The sequence below is a fragment of the Heterocephalus glaber genome, unplaced genomic scaffold, assembly GCF_053883595.1.
Source record: "Heterocephalus glaber isolate CG9 unplaced genomic scaffold, H.glaber_assembly_v1.0 deba00000943, whole genome shotgun sequence".
NCBI lineage: Eukaryota > Metazoa > Chordata > Mammalia > Rodentia > Bathyergidae > Heterocephalus > Heterocephalus glaber.
Window position 1 is genome coordinate 10,481,791 of NW_028258175.1, and position 14,905 is coordinate 10,496,695.

Genomic DNA, 14,905 nt, shown 5'->3' on the forward strand with positions numbered 1-14,905 from the left:
AAGACCCAACCAAAAAAGAGAACCATACTCCAATCTCACTAATGAACATAGCTGCAGAAATTCTCAATAAGATACTGACATACAGAATGCAGATCATCAAGAAGATCATACACCCTGACAAAAGTGGGATTCATCCCAGGGCTGCAGGGATGGTTCAGCATACACAAATTAATAAAAGTAATACACTGTATTAATAGATCTAGGGATGAAAATCATATGATCATCTCTATGATAAAAACCCTACAGAAAATTAGAGTAGACAGTCTCTTTCTCAACCTGATAAAAGCCATCTATGAAAAACCAACAGCTAGTATCATACTAAATGATCAAAAACTGAAATCCTTCACACTAAAATAAACAAGAAACAAGGAACAAGACAAGGATGTCCACTATCACCACTCCTGTTCAATATATTTTGGAAACAGCCACATCAATTAGACAATAGAAAGAAATAAAAGGAATAAAGATAGGAAACGAAAAACTTAAATTGTCATTATTTGCAGATGACATGATACACTATGTAGAAGATGCCAAGAACTCCATTAAAAGTGTTATAGACTTAATAACCAAATTCAGTAGAGTAGCTGGATACAAGGTCAACACACAAAAATAAATAGCTTTCCTGTACGCAAACACCAGACTCACTGAAAGAGGAACTGGAGAAACAACTCCTTTCACAATAGCATCCAAAAAAATGAAATACGTAGGAATCAACCTAACAAAACAAATCAAAGGCCTCTACTCTGAAAACGATAGCACTCTGAAAACAGAGATCGAAGAGAATATCAGAAAATGGAATGACATCCCTTGCCTCCTGGGTGGGAAGAACCAATACAGCAAAAATGGCCATATTTCCAAAAGTACTATATAGGTTCAATGCAATCCCAATTGAAATTCCAACAGCGTACTTCACAGACCTTGAGAAAACAATCCAAAAATTCATTTGGGACAAGAAGAGACCCAGAATAGCAAAAACAATTCTAGGCAACAAAGACAAGGTAGGGGGTATTACAATCCCCAACTTAAAACTATACTACAAAGCTACTGTGATAAAAACAGCATGGTACTGGGAAAGAAACAGATCAAGTATCAGTGGAACAGATTAGAAGTCGCAGAAACAACTCCAGACACAATCAGCCACCTCAACTTCTACAAAGGAGGTAAATGCCCTCACTGGAGGAAAGATAGTCTCTTTAGTAAATGGTGCTGGAAAAATTGAGTTTCAAGTTGCCAAAGATTAAAACTAGACCTGTATTTCTCACCATGCACTCAACTAAAATCAGAATGGATCAAAGAGCTTCATATTACAACAGAAGCACTAAACTGGCTGGAAGAGAGGTTAGGTAGAACTCTTGACAACATTGGCATAGGAAAAAATTTCATGACCAAAACTTCAGTCACACATGAACTAGCACAAAGAATCAACAAGTAGGATCTCTTCTCTTTTTTTTTGGTACTAGGAATCAAACTCGGGTCCTTGCGCTTGCAGAGCAGGCGGTGGAACCACTGAGCTAAATCCCTGACCTGGGATCTCTTCTTATTAAGCTTCTGCATGGCAAGAGAAATCACCAACAGTGTGAAGATACAACCCATAATGTGGGAAAAAATTCTTCCCAGCTGTTCCTCAGACAAAGGTCTACTATCTAGAATCTATAAAGAAATAAAAAAAAATCAGACCTCCCTAGTTTAGAGACCCAATCCAAAAATGGGCATCTGAAATGAGCAGATATTTCTCAGACAAAGAAGTAGAAATAGCAAATAAACATTAAAAAAAAATGTTCAGCATTGCTGGTCATTCGAGAGATGCAAATGAAAACAACGCTGAGATTCCACTTCACCCCAGAAAGAATGGCTGCTGTCAAGAAATCAACCAATAACAAATACTGGTGGGACTGTGGGGAAAAAAGAACCCTGCTCCACTGCTGGTGGGAGTGTAGACTGGTGCACCCTCTGTGGAAATCAGTATGGAGATACCTCAAAAAACTAGGATTGGAGGTCCCATTTGATCCAGCTATTCCCATGCTCGTTATCTTCCCCAAACAAAAAGAATCATACCACAGCGATATATGTGCATCCATGTTCATAATGGCACAGTTTGTAATAGCTAAAACTTGGAAACAGCGCAGTTGTCCATCTACTGGAGACTGGATAAAGAAGATGTGTTTTTTTTAATATATAAAATGGAGTACTACTCAGCCATAAAGAATGAGAAACTAGAGACATTTATAGCTAAATGGATGCACATTGAGGCCATACTCTTAAGTGAAATAAATAGGACACACATGTATAAATACCAAATAGTTTCTCTGGTGTGAGAAAGTAATAGTGTAAATAAGGACTAAAATGTATAATAGATAATGTGAAATAGGAAGAAAAGGTCCAAATGGGAAGGGGAAATGGCAGGGGTCAGAAAAAGGAAAAAAGGGCAAGGAATACATATGAGAAAAGGAAAAAAATGGAAGCAAAGTTTTTGTAAATAGGGAGGGATGGAGGGGTTGAAGTGAAGGAAGGGGAATGGGGAAAAAAGAACCAAGATATATTATGTAAAGGTACAAATTTCCAATAATGAATGTCAGCATATTGTATACTTAAAATGTACCAATAAAATGAATGAATGAAAAAAATACCCAAAATGTTACTCAGTGTACAAGTCATAGACAAATAAAGATTTTCTTTTACATATAAGAAAGAAACCCAGGACAAAATTTTCTTTTCAATGAACAGAAGTAACTAATCGTATAAATGAAACAAATTAGCATTTATCTTAAAATAATTTTTGAAACAACAATAATAATAGGTATTTGAACTTCTTCCCACTTCCTCTTTATCCATTATATATATTTTATATATATATATATATTGTATTTAAAAGTTTCTAAATAAGAGAAACCATGTGATATTTAAGCCTGTGTGTCTGAGTTGCTTTACTTAGTCATGTTCTGAAATTACATCTGTCTGCCTATGAATTCTTCAAGTTTATCTTTATGGCAGGATAGTACTCCATAAATGTATATAAATACCATATTTTCTTCATTCATCTGTAGATTAGCATACAGTGCATGCTGTTTCCAAGTTCTAGCTGCTATAAATTGTGGTGCTATAAACATGGATATACATGTATCCCTGTAATATGATGACTTGAACTCTTGAGAAGATACCTAAAATTGGCAATAGCTGAATCAAATGGAATTTATTTTATGTTTTTAATTTTTTGAGGAATCTTTACTGATTTCCATAGTGGTTGTACTAGTTTACAGTCCCACTAACAATGTAAAAGCCTTCCTTTTCTCCACTTCCTCGCCAGCATCTGTTGTTATTTGACTTTTGATGATGGCCATTCTTTCTGGGGTATGATGATATCTTAATGTAGTTTTAGTTTGTATTTCTCTAATGACCAGTGATGTTGAACATTTTTTCATGTGTTTATTGGCCATTTGTACTTCTTTTCTGCGAAGTATGTATTCATTTTAGTTTCCCAGTTTTTGTTTGGATCTTTTATTTTGCAGGTCGAATTTTTTTGAGTTCTTTATATATTCTTTTTTTAAACTTTTATTAGTATATGTTTGCCATATATAATGATTACATTCACTGTAGGAGATTGGTACATGTGCATAACACATTTCAATTCCCCTCTTTTCCCCCCTCTGTTCACTGTCTTATTTTTGCAGCATCAGATGTTAGTATTGTGTTCAGTGAATAGCTGGCAAAAGATTTTTCCCATTCTGTAGATTGTACAGAAGCTTTTTAATTTGATATGGTCCCATTTGTTAATTCTTGGCATTATTTCTTGTGCCATTGGGTTTCTGTTCAGAAAGTCCTTGCCTGTGACTATGTCTTCAAGAGTTGACCTGTTTTTTTGCTTTTTTTTTGGTACTGGGGCTTGAACTCGGGTCTTTGCGCTTGCACAGCAGGCGGCGAAACCACTGAGCTAAATCCCCAACCCAAGTTGACCTGTTTTATCTTCCAGCAGATTGTGTTTCTGTTTTGACATTTAGATCTTTGATCCATTTTTATTGTACTTTAATACATGGTGAAATACATGAATCTAGACTGAATCTTCTGCATGTGGATAGTCAGTTTTCCCAGCACCATTTATTAAAGGTGTTGTCTTTACTCCAGTGTCTGTCTTTTTGTCCTTTCCTCAAAGATCAAATAGCTGAATGTGCCTGGACTTGTTTCTTCCTGTGTTCTGTTCTACTGATCCACATGTCTGTTTTTGTGCCAGTAGCATGCTGTTTTAATTGTAGTAGCTGTGTAGTACCATGAGATTTGGGATTGTCATGCCTCCTGCTTTTGCTATTCTGGGCCTTTTATGTTTTCATATGAATTTTATAGTTGTTTTCTCTAGATCTGTGAGAAATGCTGTTGATATTTAGGCTCTGGTTATGTTAAATCTGTATATCAGTTGTTGAAGTATAGCCATTTTGATTATATTGGTTCTGCCTACCCAGGAACAGAGAATATCTGTTTTCTGATGTTCTCCTTGATTTCCTTTTTCAGTCTGATGTAATTTTCACTGTAGAGGTCTTTTATTTTCTTGGTTAGGTTAATTCCTAAGTATTTAATTTTTTTTTTTTTTTGCTATTGTGAATAGTATAGTTTTCCTAATTTCTTTCCCTCTGAGTTCATTACTCGTATATAGGGATGGTATTGGTTTTTGTTTGTTTGTTTTCCATTTTGCTACTTTGTTGAATTTGGTTATTCTATCTTTGGTGGAAATTTGGGGGTCTTGTAAGTAGAGGATCATGTCATCAGCAAATGATACTTAGACTTCATCCTTTCCTATACATATCTCTTTTACTTCTTTCTCTGGCTCAATTGCTCTGGCTAATGTTTCGAGGACTGTGTTGAACAGGAATGGTGATAATGGCCATCCTTGTCTTGTTTGTGATTTTTATTTTTTAAATTTTTTTAATTTTTTATTTCTTGGTACCAGGGATCTAACTCGGGTCCTTGCGCTTGCGCAGCAGGCGGCGAAACCACTGAGCTAAATCCCCGGCCATTGTTTGTGATTTTTAAAGGGAGAGCTTTCAGGTTTTCCCCATTTAATATGATGTTGGCAATAGGGTGGTCATAAATGATTTTTTAAAAAAATTTTTAGTAGGACATATTTACCAGACATAATGCTCAAATTTATCATAGGGAATTTGTACCTGTACCTAATATATCTTCTTCTCTTTTTATCTATTCCTTTCTCCTCACTTCAACCAGCCCCCTTCCCCATTTACAGAACCTTTGTTTCTATTTTTTCCCTTCCATTCTTTGTTTTTAAAATACTTTTTCCCTTGCTTCCCTTCCCCTTTTCCCCTCCCTTGTTCCCCAACCCATTTGAACATGTTCTTCCTACTTCCCAATATCTGTCCTCCATTCTGCTCCTTTTTAATCTTTAGGGCTTCTCACACAAAAGAAACAATGTGATATTTAAACTTGTGTGTCTTATTTCACTTAAAAGTGTGGTCTCAAGATACACGCATTTACCTACAAATGACTCAAGTTTATCCTTCTTTATGGCAGAGTAAAACTCCCTTGTTTATGAATACCACATTCTCTTTATCTGTTCATCCATTGATGGGCATATGGGCTGTTTTGAAGATTTAGCTATTATAAATTGTGCTACAATAAACATTAGTGTGCCTATAGTTTCACTATGATATGATACTTTTAACTCATTCAGAAAGGTATGTCGAAGGGGAATAGCTGAGTCAAATGGAACCTCTAGTTTTATTTTTGGGGGGAATCTCCATACTGATTTCCATAGTGGTTTTACCCACGTACATTCCCACTAATAATGGCAAAGGGTTCTTTTTTCCCCATACCTGTGCCAGCATTTGTTATTGGTTGATTTCTTGATGATAGCCATTCTTTCTGGAGTGAGATGGAATCTCTGTGTTGTTTTAATTTGGATTTCTTGTAAGATCAGTGATGTTGGACATTTTTTCATACATTTATTTGCTGTTTGTACTTCTCATCTGAGAAGTGTCTGTTCATTTCAGATGCCCATTTTTGGATTGGGTCATTGAATTTGGGGGTCTTTTTTTGAGTTCTTTATATATTCTGGGTATTAGTCCTTTGTCTGAGGAATAGCTGGTAAAATTCTTTTCCTATTTTGTGGGTTGTCTTTTCACTTTGTTGGTAGTTTCTTTTGCTGTGCAAAAGCCTTTTTATTTGATGTGATTCCAGTTGTTGATTCTTTGTAATATTTCCTGTGAGATCCGGGTTTTGTTCATAAAGTCTTTGCTCTCTACCTCTTCCATCTTACAGCAGATTGTTTGTGGGGTTTTGTTGTTGTTGTTGTTGGTACCGGGGATTGAACTTGGAACCTTGCACTTGCGAGGCAGGCGGCAGAACCACTGAGCTAAATCCCTGGCCAGATTGTTTCTGTTTTAATATTTAGATCTTAAATCTATTTCAGTTTTAGATTAGTGCATAGTGGGAGATATGGGTCTAGGTTTTATCGTTATTGAAAAGGCTTTCTTCCTGTGAAGGTGTTTGGTCCTTTTGTCAAAGATGAGGTAGCTAAGTGTGCTTGGAGGTGTTTCTGCATCTTCTATTCAGTTCCATTGATCCTGTTGTCTGGGTTTTTGTTTTTCTGTTGTTGTTTTGGGGGGGTTTTTTTTGCCAGTGCCTTGCTGTTTTTATCATGTTAGCTTTGTAGTATAACTTCAAATCAGGGATTGTGATACCTCTTGCCTTACCCTTGTTGCCCAGTATTGCTTTTGCTATTCTGGATCTCTTCTGGTTCCATATGAATTTTAGGATTGGTTTTTCTAGTTCTGTGAGGTGTGCTGTTGGTATTTTGATAGAGATTGCATTAAATCTACATAACAGTATTAGAAATATGAACCTTTTCATGATATTGGTTCTGTCTACCCAAGAACAGGGATATCTTTTCATTTTCTGATATCGTCTTATGTCTCCTTTTTCAGAGAACTGTAGTTTTCAGTGTGTATATCTTTTACTTTATTTGTTATGTTGATTCCTAATTATTTCATTTTTCCTGTTGCTATTGTGAAAGGTGTCATTTCCCTAATTTCTTTCTCAGTGAGTATGTTATTCATGCATAGCAATCCTCTTGAGTTTTGAGTGCTGACTTTGTATTCTGCTATGCTACCAAATTTGGTTATTAATTCTAGGAATCTTTTGGTAGAGTTTTTGGGATCTTCTGTTAGACTATCGTGTCATCAGCAAATAATGGTAATTTAACTTCTTCCTTTCCTATTCATATTTCTTTTATTTCTTTCTCTTGTTCAGTTGCTCTGGATAATGTTTCCAGAACTATATTGAACAGGAGTGTTGATAGTGGGCATCCTAGTTTTTTTCCTGATGTTAGAGTGAAAGCTTTCATTTTTTGACTATGTAAGTATGATGTTGGCTGTTTTGTCATGGATGTCTTTTTCTACATTGAGATAATGACCTTCTGTTCTAATTTTCTGTAGGGTTTTTATCATGAATGTGTGTTGGACTTTGTCAAATGCTTTTTCTGCATTTATTAAGATAATCATGTGGGTCTTGTCCTTGGTTGTGTTAATGTATTCTATTACATTTATTGATTTGCATATGTTGAACCATGCCTGCATCCCTGGGATGAATCCTCCTTGGTCATGCTGTATAGTCTTTTTGATGATTTTCTATCTTCTCTTTGCCAGTATCTTATTGAGGATTTTTGCATCTATGTTCATTAAGAAGACTGGCCTGTAGTTCTTTTTTAATTGGCTCTTTCTCTGGGTTTGGTATCAGAATAATTAATGCTTCCTTCCAGGAATGACTTCGGGAGTATTGTTTCTCTTTCAATTTCATTAAAAAGTTTGAGGGGTAGTGGCATTAAATTGTTTCAAAAGTTCTTGTACAATTCAGCAGTGAATCCTTCAGGACCTGGGCTTTTCTTTGTTGGTAGCTTTTAAAATTATGTCCTCAATATCATTGACTGATTTGGGGTTATCTAGATTTTTTTTTTTTTTTTGTACTAGGAATTGAACTCCAGACCTTGTGCTTGCAAGGTAGGCAGCAGCACCGCTGAGCTAAATCCCTGGCCCTATTTAAAATTTTTATACCTTGTTGATTCAGCTTTGGTAATTCACATGTGTCTAGGAATGTGTCCGTTTCTTCTGAATAGAGTATAGGTTATCAAAGTAGGTGATGATTTCAAGGTAGTATTTGTGAGCTCGAGATGAGGCCAAACCACAGCTTCTCTGAGTCTTGGGCCCAGTCAGCCCCTCCCTAAAATGGTGTCCTACCAAGTACACTCTCCAGATGGCACAGCAGTCACTTGGACTGGAGTCACACACCAGCTATTGTAGTGCACAGCATACACTACTCCATTCCACTGGTGAATTTCTTCCTGGAGATTTCTGGAGTCACCTGTTTCCACTGTGGTATTGTAGATTTGACCTTTCTTATGCCATAAGCCAGGAGCCAGGAGAAAGTGCAGGTTACCCCTTCCTTTTTCTGTGTTGTGATCTGTCTCTTCAGTGTCTCTGTAGGCTCAAAGTTTCCCTTCAGGCCCTTCCTGGGTCCCAGGGATCCACCCGTCTCCTTCTTTCCTTCCCAAAAATGTTATTTTCCAGCGTCAATATTCCAAATCTTGGAGAGGCTGATTTGTTGCTGCTTACTACTCTGCCATCTTCCTGGAAGTCCTTCATGAATTACTTTTATTATATTGAGATAAGGTCCTTCTATAACTATTTTCTTCAGGGTTTGCTTTTTTTTTTTTTTTTTTACCATGAATGGATGTTGGATTTTGTGAAAGGCTCTTTTTTAATCTATTGAGATGATTATGTGATTTTTGTAATTGCTTTTGTTTATGTGCTGAATTACATTTGTTGATTTGTATATGTTGAGCCATCCTTGCATCCCTGGAGTGAAGCATACTTGGTCATGGCATATGATCTTTTGGATGATTTTTCTCATTCTGTTTGCCACTATCTTTTTAAGGATTTTTGCATCCATATTCACTGGAGAAATCAGCCTGTAGTTTTTTGTTTTTGGTTGGATCCTTGTCTGGTTTTGGGATCAGGGTAATGCTGGCTTCCAAGAATGATTCTGGAAGTACTCCTTCCCTCTTGATTTCATTACAGAGTTTGAAAAATATATGTGTTACATCTTCCCCAAAGTTCTTATAGAATTTGGCAGTCAACCCATCAGGTTCTGGGCTTTTTTCAGTTGGTAAGTTTTTAATTACTGCTTCAATTTCATTGCCAGTTATTGGATTATTTGAGATTTTCAAGACTTTGTGGTTCAGTTTTGGTAATTCATACATATCTAGGGATCTCACCATTTCTTCAGAGTTCTCCAATTTTTTGGCACATACGTTTGTGAAGTAGTTGCTAATAACTTTCTGGATTTTGGTGGTGCCCATTGTGATTTCACCTTTTTCATTTCTATTTGCATTGACTTATGTCTTTTCTTTCCTTTTTTAGTAAAATTGGCTAAGAATTCAACTATTTTGTTTATTTTTTCAAAGAGCCAGCTCAGTAATCCATTGATTCTTTACATTTCATTGATTCCTGCTCTAATGTTTATAATTTTTCCTCTTTGTACAAGCTCTCATTTTTTAGTGTTCTTGTTTTTCCAGAATCTTGAGATGTGTCTTTAGGTTATTTGGGCTCATTCTGTTTTTCTGATACGGGCATTTACAGCTATAAACTTTCTTCATAGGATTGCTTTCACTGTTTGCCATAAGGTCTGGTATGTTGTAGTGGCATTATCATTTGAGTCTTGGAACTGTCTGATTTCTTCATTAATTTCTTCTGTGATTCATTGATTATTCAAGAGTGTGATAATTTCTGTACATTTGCATAATTTATAAGGGTTTCTTTTGTTGTTGGTTTCTAGTTTCATTGCACTGTGATCTGATAATCTGCATGGTAAAATTTCAATGCTTTTGCGTTTACTTAACCATGCTTTATTAGCTAATATGTGATCTATTTTGGACAAAGTACCATGTAGTGTTTTTGTTGGATGAAACAATCTGTAGATATCTATTGAGTCCATTTCTTCAGAAGTTTGGTTCAACTCTGATATTTGTTACTTTTTGGTTAGTTGATCTATTTGTGATAGTGAGGTATTGAGATTCCCCCCTATAATTGTATTGATGTTTATCTGATCTGTTTTTGCATTAGTGTTTGTTTTATGAAGTTGGGAGCACTTTGGTTTGGTGCATATATGTTTATAATTCTAATCTCTTCCTCTTGAATAGTTCTCTTAACCAGTATGTAATGTCCTTCTTTGTCTCTTTTGATCAGTTTTGGCTTAAGGTCTACCTTGTGTGAGAATAAGATAGCTACTCCTGCTTGTTTTCAGGTTCCCATTGCATGGAATATTTGTTCCATTCTTTATATTTTAGTCCGTGAGTTCTTTTTGGGTTAGATGTGTTTCTTGTATACAGCATAACATTGGATTTTGTTTCTTGATCCATTCTCCTAATCTTTGTCTTTTAATTGACAAATTGAGTCCATTCACATTGATAGTTATAATTGATAGGTATTGACTTATTTCTGTCTTTGTATTACTTACTTGTTGCTGTTTTGCTTTCTATTTTCCTTCTATTTAATTGCTAGCACTCCCTGATGCATTCATTTTGTTGGACCTGTTAACATTGTTTACTTCATTTTCTCTTTGGAGTATATCTTTGAAAATTTTACGGAGTGTTGGTTTAGTGATCATGAATTTCTTTAGGTGTTCTTAATTATGAAATACCTTATTTCTCCATCAATTTTGAAAGGTAATTTTGCAGGACATATCAATCTACATTGGAAGTTTGGGTTTTGGGGCGTGTTGTGTGGGGGGGGTCTTGAAATACTTCCTTCTAAGCTCTCCTTGCTTTTATGGTTCATATTGAAAAGTCTGTTGCAGTTTTGATTAGTTTTCCTTTATAGATGATTTGTTGTTTTAATAGCTTTCAAGATTCTGTTCTTGTCTTGGATTTCTGCTGTTTTAATTATTATGTGGTGTGGAGTGATGTGTGTTTTTTCCCCCTTATAATGGCTATTCAGGGTTCTTATGCCTCACTTGTCTGCATGTTAAATTCTTTTTTTAGGCCTGGAAAGTTTTCTGTTATTACTTCTGCAAACTGGTTTTTTGTGTCCTTTGTGCTGTCTTCTCATTTTTTATTAATTCCAGTTACTCTTATATTAGTATTCTTTGAGTCATTTAGCAGTTGTTGGATCCATTTTTCATGTTCTCTTGTTGATTTTAAGGTAACTTTCACTAATTGATTATTAACCACAACCCTGTCTTCTAGATAGAACACTCTGTCCTCACATTGGTCAACTCTGCCGCCCAGACTTTCAATTGTGGATTTTTTTGGTACCCGGGATCGAACTTGGAACCTTGAGCTTGCGAGGCAGGCAGTGAAACCACTGAGCTAAATTCCCAGCCCCTTCCAATTGTATTTTTAATGTCTTGGATTCCTGTTTGGAATTTTTTTATGGACTCCTATTCTTTTCTATACTATGTGTTCATGATTTGCATGTCTTTCTTTTAGCTCCACTAGATTTTTATTAGTGTCTTCTCTGTACTCCCTGATCATTTGTTTCATTTGGGTCATTATCTGTTTAGTTAAATCTTTAGGTTCACCAAACACCTTATTGAACTGTTTTGTTACCTCGGTTGATATCCTTTCAGACATTCCTGGTTTATGCCTTGTGATTTCCTCCCTCTTGATGCCCCTTGGGTTGGCTTTGGGAGAGTTGGAAGTTTTTGGAGGCATTTTCTTGTAGTAGGTGAATGAACAGACAATACTACTGAGTTAAGTAGGCAACAGTCTTACCAGATATGTTGCCACTGCATAACATGGACCACCATCTTTCAAGCTTCTGGTAACAGTTTCCTTACTGTGTACTGTTCAGCCACAAAATGAGTATTACATGTTCAGGGTTTTTGTCTTTTGGGACTACTGTTACCAATTTCTATATCAGTCAGCATGGTCCAGTTTATGCTGTGGTATAACAACCCCAATTCTCAGAGACTTAAATTTTCTTTGTCATGAACTGTATGTCCATTGTGGGTTAGCTGAAAGTTCTTTTTCCTTTTTTTTTCCACACTTAGACCCAGGCTGATAAAGTAGTCTTTAGCTGAAGCTTTGTTGATTGCTGTGGATGAATGTAGGAGTCTTAAGATGAATTTTCAAGACAGCTGCTTATTGTTTTTAGCCTTTGTTAATGCTCTTCTCATTTAAGTGTACATTAAGGTCTTTAACGACATCAATAGCTATAACTTTAATTCTTGATACGAAATCATTCGACTTTTATTTGCCATATAATTGCTGTTTTGGGTGGTAAGTATATTATTTCTGTGTATTGGACAGAAGCCTGAGGTCCAGAAAGGGTAAATGAATTGATAATGGCCCCACAGCAGTGAAACTGGACTAGAACTCAGGGATCCTATCCTAAAACTTTTGTGTGAATTGGAGAAAAATAAATGTGCCATTTATTTACACATTTTTTTTTTATCTTGACAGTCTCTTTAACAGGCCACGTGTAAGAGGTATCTCGTACTCCTTGTTCTCAGTGGCTGGAACACAATGGATCACGGAGGGGCTCCAGACACTGAAGATGAGCTGGGTCCTCTAGCCCATCTTGCACCAAGTCCTCAAAGTGAGGCTGTTGCTCATGAATTCCAGGAGCTCTCCTTGCAGTCCAGTCAGCATTTACCCTCTCTGAATGAAAGGAAGAATGGTGAGTTGTTCCGCATGTGCATTAAAAGTCACCCTCTTTATGAGAGCAGTTTATTCCTGATTTTTTTTGTCAGTTACATTCAGCACTCTTTTATGAAGGATATCCTTTGACAGGTACTAAATCGTTTGAGTAGCAGGCACAATTTCACTTTCTATCCAATTCTTTCATTATTTTCCCAGTAAGTGTTTTTGGTGTTAACACTGCCTTAAGATTGTGCTTTAAGAAAGCTACTTTACATTCAGTCCGTTTTCACACAAGCAGATTGCATGTGGGAATGATACTGGAAAGTCACTCCCTGTGCTGATGCTTGGGAAAGCAATTATGGCTGTGTGTACATTCTCCTTCTCTTTCCCTATCTCCCTTATGTGATACTTTTCTTCAGAAGTGGCACAATTTAAGTATTTCAGCGATCACTAAGGCAAGAACTTCTTATGTGAGTAGTTTTTATTTTATTGGGCATAGGGTATGACCAAATTCTCAGTATTTGTGTACAAAATGAATATGTTTACTCATTCTTGACCTGTTTCACAAATATTCATTCATCACAGAACATCCCAGAGTCTCCAAAAATACGGTACTATCGATTTTTGGGGTTTTTTTTAGTACCAGGGATTGAACTCAAGACTTTGCGCTGGCGAGGCAGTGGCAGCACCACTGAGCTAAATCCCCGGCCCAGTACTATCAGTTTTTAACATAAATCAGTAAAGATAGATAATAATTACTTTTAATACTTAAAATGTAAATATAATGTAATGTTAAAATTTATGAACACACTGAATATACATATTTAAAAAGACAGAATTGAGAATTGCAAGAGGATTTACTGTGCTTTCCACAGTTCTCATTAGCCTTAAACCTTCAGAAGTATATTTTTAGATTTTCAGTTTTAAAAGCCAGAAGAAATAATTTTTCCTTCAGAATACTTTCACATACCTCTTGTTATTTACTTTTGTAGGTTTTGTACAGTCCTCATTATTGCCCTTATCTTATTTAGAAAAATGGGTAAAAGATACATACTTCTATTTTTAGTACTTTAGTGAAGGTCCTGAGTGTGCATGTGCTTTCCCTTCCAATAAGATTTGATTTGTTTTGTATCTGAATCTTGTTGTCAGGCACAGCTCTAGACTCTTCTGATCGTTTCAAAGTAACATTTTGGCATTGGGAGGCTGTCATTGACTGGTGATGGTTATCAGGTTTATACAGTACATGTGGGCTAGTACTATAAGTCTTACGAACATTTGAGTTGCAGACTTTCACAGATATGAATGGACCTTGCATTTGGCTTTTTAGTGCTTTACCTTGTATATTTGTGTCAAAGGTGTATAAAACTCACTTTGTCGGACTTACGAACAAATCCAGCTTACAAACGTTCTCTAAGAATGGAATTCGTTGATAAGTAAGGGACTTACTGTATCATGTCAGATTATTACCCTAAAAAAAGGTTATACTGGTATAAATCAGGATGTAAAACTACTCAAAAAACTGGTTATCTGCAACAGAGAAGGGAAAGTTTATGTTTCATGGTCATGTACTTGATAGAGTTTCTTATGTTCTCTTACAGAAATTAATATAGATGCCTGAATGTAAAGTAAGCCAAGATATAGAGTAGTTTCTCATGATAAACTCTTAAGGAGATAGTGAAATGCTAAAATTTTAATTTACTAATTTAGTTACATTTTATGAAGAAATGCCATAATATAGAAAGATTGCTTTATCTAGTCTTAGTTCATAAAACCATCCTGCCCAAACTCTGTACATGGTCAGTGTTTTTATCAACAGATACCCCATGTATCATATCTGTAGCTCTAATTTCCAAAACAAGTCTTGATTCCTGTCTTTATTGAGTTCCAGTTTTTTTGATACATGCACAATCTGACACTGAATATTTCATGTCTGAATCCCAAATACCATTCACAAAACAGTAGGACCTTTTTTTTTTTGTACCGGGGATCGAACTTGGGACCTTGCACTTGCGAGGCAGGCGGCAGAACTATGGAGCTAAATCCCCAGCCCAGTAGGACCTTTTTTTGAGATTGTCTTGTATATTTATAATCTCTACAACATAATCATGTATGTTTGATTTGTCATTGATTGTAACATTTGGGTATAATTTCTGTTTTAGAATTTAACCTTTAATTTTTTTTTTTTACTTTTATAGATAACATATTCACAAGGTTTTAAATGTTATGGGTACATAATAAAAAGTAGGTCACCCTCCCAGTCCTTCCTTT

The 14,905-nt window shown here is 35.8% G+C and overlaps 1 protein-coding gene across 6 annotated transcripts in view; it reads left to right on the top strand.

The window, feature by feature from the left end:
• Mrtfb (myocardin related transcription factor B) overlaps positions 1-14,905 on the top strand; it is a 191,086-nt gene that overhangs the window by 64,870 nt on the left and 111,311 nt on the right. For all 6 annotated transcript variants that reach the window (XM_087209142.1, XM_087209145.1, XM_004855843.4 and 3 more), the window contains one exon: positions 12,458-12,674. In XM_087209142.1, coding sequence (XP_087065268.1) covers positions 12,521-12,674 — 154 coding nt within the window. In that variant the 5' untranslated portion in view covers positions 12,458-12,520. The remainder of the gene's footprint in view (positions 1-12,457; positions 12,675-14,905) is intronic.